At 43.0% G+C, this 8057-nt stretch overlaps 1 protein-coding gene across 1 annotated transcript; it reads left to right on the top strand.

Annotated features, from left to right (window-relative positions):
* Positions 1-440: 440 nt before the first annotated feature.
* LOC306931785 (uncharacterized protein) lies at positions 441-2127 on the top strand (the record flags this gene model as incomplete). The annotated part of the gene is made up of 2 exons (XM_079532415.1): positions 441-1081; positions 1668-2127. 2 exons carry the CDS (start codon positions 441-443, stop codon positions 2125-2127), a joined length of 1101 nt encoding a protein of 366 aa, XP_079388541.1.
* Between the last annotated feature and the right edge of the window lie 5930 nt (positions 2128-8057).

Below are 8057 nucleotides of genomic sequence, written 5' to 3'. Positions count from 1 at the left end.
TCTCTCGTTTCCATTTGCGGATCTCAAGCGAATAATATGTGATTATTGGTCTGTTAAACCAGGAGGTGGCGCACTCTTTCAGTCCAATGACTTTATATAACTGCAAAAGAAGAAAGCAGCGCAATCTGATGTCACCAGAACAGCGACACTAAGAACCGACACAATAACAACAACACACATGGCCACGACATGTGATGTCACCAGAACAGCGACACAACCGACACAACAACAACACACATAGCCACGACGACACATGAAACAACAACTGGTATGGATTGGAGATGGAGACTATGGACGTCGCGCGAAATAGAACATTACAACTGATAATGCAGATATGTGCTTTTGGGAGAGTTATCATAACCACTATATCTGCGTACATCTGCCTTTTAAAAGCCATTCAGAGACGACGGAGGCAATTTCAACAGGCATTTGCAGGTTTAATGACTGTCGCACCACCAAGGCCACCACGGGCTTCTCCATACATGTGGGAACGTGTGCGCTCTAAACATTATTGGGAAGTCACAGTGCAAAGACATTTCACACCACAGCTCTGGATGGAGGACTTCAGGATGTCAAAAGAGACATTCCAGAAGGTTTGTGACATCATAGGGCCATTCGTTGGACCACAAACGGTATGCCATCGTCCGCCTGTGCCAACTGAGAAGAGGATAGCTATCGCTATATACAAACTTGCCAGTTGTGCCGAATACAGGCTAGTTGCTCAAGCATTTGGTGTTAGCAAAGCCACAGTCCATCGTTGTGTTTATGCAACCTGCCGAGCCATAAAGTCAGAGATGATGCGAGAGTACGTGAAATTGCCAGATGCGAGGGAGGCGCAAGCAATTGCAGAATTGAATTACTCTCAGCATTATGTACCACAAGTGTATGCGGCACTCGACGGGACACACGTCCCAATACTACCCCCAGCAGATGGGTACACGGACTATGTGAATCGGAAGGGATGGCCTTCTATTATCCTCCAGGCTCTTGTGGACAACAAGGGTCTCATCCGTGATCTGTATGTGGGTTCACCTGGTGTCGCGCACGATGCAGCAGTGTTCTGCACGTCCAATCTGTTCAGGTGAGCTATAACGATTCTTGTACATTTGACTACAGATATAAATATATGAAATGAAATGAAATGAAATGAAATCTATATTTACCCAGGGTATCTGGGCTAAGCTCAAGAACTTGTTTCCAGCCAGGCCCTGCTCATAGAACACATTTCATCGTAGTGGTTGATGCCTTGTTCAAGGGCATTTCAGCGGTGGTAATTTTAACGTGTCGGACGGCTGATTCGAACTGGGAATCTTCCGGTATCTAGACCGCGCCGCTATCCGTTCGGCCACCGCTGCCATATAGTATGTGTGTGTGTATATATATATATATAGTATGTGTAAACTAGGGTTTTTTTGTGATTCTGAACCCATTCCATGCATTAGTTTTGCACGAAAAACACTCCTTGGGCTAAATTCAGAAAAAAAGCTGTCAAAAATCTGACTACACATACCACCTTCAAGAAATAGCTCAAGCTAGCAAAAATAAATTATAGCCTAATTTACTATCAACTTCTCTAATAAAGTATGTTGCCTAAAATCGATTTCCTATGTATTGACAACTAATATTTCTGGTATTTTGTCTCTGCTTTATTGTACACTGCTATGCAGATTTCCTGAGAGACATCCACAAGCCCCTAAAGACATCGGAGGAGTCCAGGTGCCTCTTCTCATTGCTGGGGACCCTGCCTATCCATTGCTCCCATGGCTGATGAAGGGATTCTCTGGTTCTAACCTCTCAGAAGATGAGCTTCTCTTCAATGAGCACCTGAGCAGAATACGTGTGAAGGTTGAACATGCTTTCGGTTGCCTGAAGTCAAAATGGAGAGTCCTTTCCAAACGTTCTGACATCCACCACTCCTTCATGCCAACAGTAGTGGCAGCATGTTGTGTTCTACATAACTTGTGTGCGAAGGAAAAGCAAATGCCAGTACCACTCTCCGCTGCCAATAGGCCCACCGATGAACTTGAGCAGCCACCTCGCCAACCTTGTCAGGGCCAACCAGATGACGTAGCAGACGGTGTCAGAAATGCACTTGAACATTTGCATATCAGGGTTCATCAAGATTAATCCAGTGGTTTAACCCATTCAGGACAGGAACCCCTTTGTGTTTTAAGCTATAATGCTTTTGAACAATTTAGGCATTTAGCAGACGCTCTTAATCCAGAGCGATTTACATTAGGCAAGAACAAAAGTATGGGAATACATCACATCTATAAAGTGCATTTATCATGAAACATGCGTAAGCTAAGAACATAACTAGAACATATCTATATAAACTATACATATACTATGCTATACATATGTACTATGATGTGCTATGACACAATGCAATTATTGTGCCATCTACATGACATGCTATAAGTCTGAAAAATAAGTTTGAAAAATGGCAAGCTCGTAGCGCGGCCAATATAGTTTTTGGGGCCCTTGACATGACAAATTTTGAGAACCACTGAAAAACATACTTTTTTTTTTTTAGAATCGGAACCAGTCCTGAATGGGTTTAGCGAATTAATAATTTGAGAAGCGGATAAATAACTAAACAAAAACAATTTGGGTGTGAAGATGAAAATCCCCACAAGTGTCTGTCAGGGCATTGAGTTTACAAATATATTTCTAGCATGAAGGCTTTCCCAATAAGAGGCATATTTTAGGAATAACTTGAATGCTGTAATTACTGTTGCACATCAACTCAATGTTATGCGTATTCATATTGAATGTCCTGTCCATGCAGTTTTTTTTATAAATTGAATATATGTTTTATGTTCTCCAATTAAAAATGGCCCAATTTTCTGTCCTTGTATTGTACTTACATATGCACTTATTTTGCACAGCTGGAAGAGCACCTATGGTCAATAATGTTAGCCAAAGAGTACCGCAAACCATGGGAACAAGCTAGCAAATTTATTTTGCAAGCTTTCGGTCTACTGATGCCTGAAGGTGGTCAGTAGACTGAAAACTTGCAAAATACATACTTTGTGCACAGATCTGAGTGTGCGCTCCGCACACTCAGATCTTTGCACAAAGTCTGTATTTTGCCTCATTACTACTCTGTAAAGGAAAAATAACACACACGAAAGAGGAATTCATCCTGACATTCATACTTTAATTTGGCAGACAGAACCACTATAATCAGAGTGTGACAATTGTAACTTTACCACCCCGGAGCGTACAACATAGTAACAGCCCAGATTCTGCAAATAAAAATAAAAGCTTAAAAAAAAAAGTGCAGAGCGGTCACAACGAGGTGCCATTTTTCTTTCTTTTTATAATCTAATAATATTCAAATCTTATCAATCCAGGTGGTAATAGGTACTGAACGGTGTCTGTGGGTGCGTGGTAGTATGTGTATGGTGTGTGTTGTGTTGTGTTGGTGTAGGTGTGTGTTGTGTTGGTATAGGTGTGTGTTGTAGGAGCTGCAGAAAGGACTGGTGTGACTGTGGAAGTTTGTGAATGGACTGCTGTGGAGATGCCTTTATGTTTTGGTCAAATGAATGCTGTGTGGAATTGGATGGATGTGGGTGTTGATGGAATGGATGCTGTGTAGATGGCTGGTAACTGGGATGAGGAGGAAAGGATGTGTTCATGGGACCGCCCTGCTGGTTCATTCCTGCCATAAACTCAACAGCTTGAGTGCATCTCTCAAATGACTGCATAGACTGTTGTAAAACCTGCGAAATGGACTGCAAGGTCTCTGTTTCCTTCTCTGCCTGCTCCTGCTGATTTTTAAAAAAAGTTTCCCACATGGCGTTTGTGCCATCAGATGACCTCTTTGCAGAGGACCGTCTCCAGTAGCTCCGGGATGTGCTGGTACCCCCGCTGGCTCCACTTGCATTAGGGGTGTCTGGTTGATCCTGTCCCTCTACAGCTATTTGTAAAATAAAAGGGAGCAAAAGAAATGTGAATGATTAGATCATTTGATATGGTCCAATATTTCTCACTCACACACACACACACACACACACACACACACACACACACACACACACACACACACACACACACACACACACACACACACACCTTATAACATGCTTATAAGTGTTCCAGTGTGTTTGGTCAACATTCCATTTATGTTCACTCGCGTTGCAAAATGATTAGATATATAAATAATATAATACAATATAATAAACTAGCTATACAAAACCTGTATCTAATCAAACAAGTTGGAATGATACATGTAGGTCTGATAATGATGTACCATGCATGTCCAAATAATGTGTACTTTACAGTAGATTAGACACCATAATTTTCTGGCTATTGGCTATTTACGGCTCAGTGATCCAATCTTGTGTAGAGCCCGCCTACTGTATCCGGTCATTTGCGGACACAAATAGACACGTAAAAGGCCGTTTCCGACCGTATCCGGTCTCAACCGGATCTGCAACCTGTAAAGTGAACTGATCCTAGGCAGTCTAGAATGCATGTCGACTGTCGAGTCTTGAACGTTGCAATCTGAGAACCCATCGTCTAAAATAAAAGGAAAACACTATGCAAGTTGCAACGCGAGTGAACAGCACGGAATATGTTGACCAAACACACTGGAACACTTAGAAGCACTTCATAAGACAAGTTAACACTCCGGCCCACGTATTACCCTAGCTGTCATGCTTTATATTCAGTAAAATAATACATTACCGTCACACTCTCCGTCAGCCTCCTCCTCTCCAATGTCCACGGTCGATACACCACCACCAGGGCTACCAGTACCTTTCAGAATGATATTATACAATGAATACAGTTGTTTTATTTATTCGCACACTTAAAGTAAAAAGTAACATCATATGTATTTAAGACCAACCAACCTGAGCTGTTTATTGAAGTGCTGATGGACGTGACGATAGGTCTTTGGCCCAGTATTTCGTCCATTTTTTCGTAGAATTTCATTTTCCCTTTACCTTTACCCCCCGCACCACTGGTTGACAGCCGCCGTTTTTCCGCCATGTATAGCTGCTTTAAACTCTTCCATTTAGTACGAATAATTCCCCACGGCTTGTTGTATCCTTTAGCCAACATATCCTTTTCGAGCTGTTGGTACAAAGCTGCATTCCTTGTTTGCTTTCCGTCCAGAATCGCATTTATGTTTGCCTCATGCACCAAGTTTAGAAAATATTCAGTCTCCTTGTCTTTCCACGTATGTCTGGTATTAGTATTTGTGTTTTTCGCTGATGCCATTTTTAAATCTCCCCCGCTCTGTCTTGCCTTAGCGTATAATACTCTAAGGTCTTCGCATACAATGGAAAGGCGGAACCTGGGCTTTAATGTGTGACCCTGATTGGCTGATTTGATGCAGGCGATGCATGTATTGAATGACAGACGTTGTAGCCAATCAGAAAGCGATATCATGCGAGTTCATTTTCCGCTAGTGTTTCCATGCTCCAGTTGCGCATTTCACTTTTTCGATATAGCCTCAAAATCCGCCACCTTCTAGCGAAAAAGGGTTTTGCGAAAAATGGAGACTTATTCGCATGTTGATGTGTTTCCATCCAGGAGATTTTGCGCAAGAGCCTTAATGCGCAAAAAAACGGCTTGATGGAAACGCACCTACAGACAGACAGACAGACAGACAGACAGACAGACAGACACTTAGAACATTGACATACAGTTTTATACCTCAATGCCATACACTAGGCTATAATTATATATATATATATATATATATATATATATATATTTTTTTTGTATCTAACTATAAATGCACCACGTGTGTGTGTGTGTGTGTGTGTGTGTGTGTGTGTGTGTGTGTGTGTGTGCGTGTGTGCGTGTGTGCGTGCGTGCGTGCGTGCGTGCGTGCGTGCGTGCGTGCGTAACTCGACAACCCTTTGCCCCACCGACTTCAAATTTGACACAAGCGTACAACAACAGGGAGTGCAGTGACCAGCCTTGAGTCGGTGGCATGCACCGTTGTCCAGAAACACCACAAAAGGCTCTGGTCAGGCTCTGCCAGTGGACCTAATGAGGCCAAGTCCCCTAACCTGTGCAATTTCCAGCCTTTGGGTCAACCAATTGATTGCCATGGCAACCCCACACCTGCCAATTGATTACTTATCCAGTTTGCACTCTTCAAATGAACCCTTACGGATCAATTTGGTTCCATTTATACTCTCTCTCACACTCTGGGTGCTATCATTCAGTTTATTTTATAACACAAGGCGAAAATGACATGGGTCAATATATGAAGAAATACTCATTGACCCCTAAGCTCATATGTATCTGAGACCAGTCTTAGGCATATGCTAAAGGTCAGTTCAAGGTCCCTCCTCCACCCTCTCATCCAAGCAGGTGTCCAAGCAGGCTGCAGATATGGGAATGACATATCCCTCTCACCAGTGACCATGCATCTGTTTGGTGCAAGGAATCTGATATCACATTTTCTAACTCAAAATAAAAGTTTACAGAAAAGAGTTTACTCTAGATGTAGGGTATATGTGACAAAAAACGGGAAAAAACAAGGTTTCCTACAGCAACCACACTAATAATCATTATTTATTATTATTATTATTTTTATTATTTTTATTATTATAGCGACCGTAGGTTGCAGTTTATACTGTGAAAACCTGCATCTCGCGTCCGTCGTGCCTCAAGACACACTCCATATAATTATGGCCAGTGCAGAATTCATTCCATATTTGTGCTGACCTCATCAAACCTTTAGATCTCCATATATGGACCTGACCTGTTCTGACATTCCATATGTTGATCTGACCTCATCAAACCCTGTACACTCAATACATGCTCCATATATGGCGCGTGTCATGGAGAAGACTGGATCACCTAGATCTGCATGGACCCGGTCAGTAACCTGACCTCATGGACACCACCATAGATTAATAGTTGAGCTCCTGCTTTTTAACTGTGCAGTATAGAAGCTCTTTGCCCTTCTCACCCTCAGGGCGTCTTACTGGTAATTATTATTATTGGCTGGTAATCCAGTCTGGCAGTGTGCCGCGGGTTCGACTCCCGATCCCGACGGCCTTTACTGCATGATCACCCCCCCCCATCTCTCCCCATTCCTGTCAGCCTACTGCCTATATACCTATCCCTCTATTAAAAAATCACACCCGTGTAAAGTGAGGGGGGCTAATATATTAAAGTCTAACTCATGTTGATTAGGTGATGTAATGGTGATGTAAAACAAACAACACAAACATTAAACGCCATTAACAATAAAGAGACAATATGACGTAATGAGGCACATTATGGCGTAAAATTTCCCAAACATTAAACCTGTGTATAGGAGGGGCTAGCGCCCCTAAAAAAACTAGACCTGTACGCAGTGACGTAGACTCCGTGGGGGCGGCGGGGCTCGAGCCCCCATGATGAATTAGATCTGAATATGTAGACCTACAGTATATTCGCCTAGTCGGTTCGTCCCGTTTGTACCGCCCCCATGACGATTATAAAAACATTTCATCTCTGCCTGTACGTGCCCGCTGGTCACCGGCCTACTTGGGAACGATGTAACTTGGGTACCTAATAATACCCGTTGTCATAGCACCGATTTCTCACATGGAGCTCTCTGTATCTGTCTGTCTGCCTGTGTCTGAAGAGTGCAAACTGACTGTGGAAAGTGGACTGGTTAATTAATCAATTGGCAGGTGTGGGGTTGCCATGGCAATCAATTGGTTGAGGCAGAGGCTGGAAATTACACAGGTTAGGGGACTTGGCCTCATTAGGTCCACTGGCAGAGCCTTTTGTGGTGTTTCTGGACAACGGTGCATGCCACCGACTCAAGGCTGGTCACTGCACTCCCTGTTGTGGTACGCTTGTGTCAAATTTGAAGTCGGTGGGGCAAAGGGTTGTCGAGTTACGCACGCACGCACGCACGCGCGCACGCGCACACACACACACACACACACACACACACACACACACACACACACACACACACACACACACACACACACACACACACACACACACACACGTGGTGCATTTATAGTTAGATACAAATTTTAAAAAAAAATATATATATATATATATAATATTATTATAGCCTA

Source organism: Electrona antarctica (assembly GCF_951216825.1).
Source record: "Electrona antarctica genome assembly, contig: SUPER_10_unloc_2, whole genome shotgun sequence".
NCBI lineage: Eukaryota > Metazoa > Chordata > Actinopteri > Myctophiformes > Myctophidae > Electrona > Electrona antarctica.
Note: the sequence above shows the minus strand (reverse complement) of the source record. Positions and strands in the feature narration are given on the sequence as shown.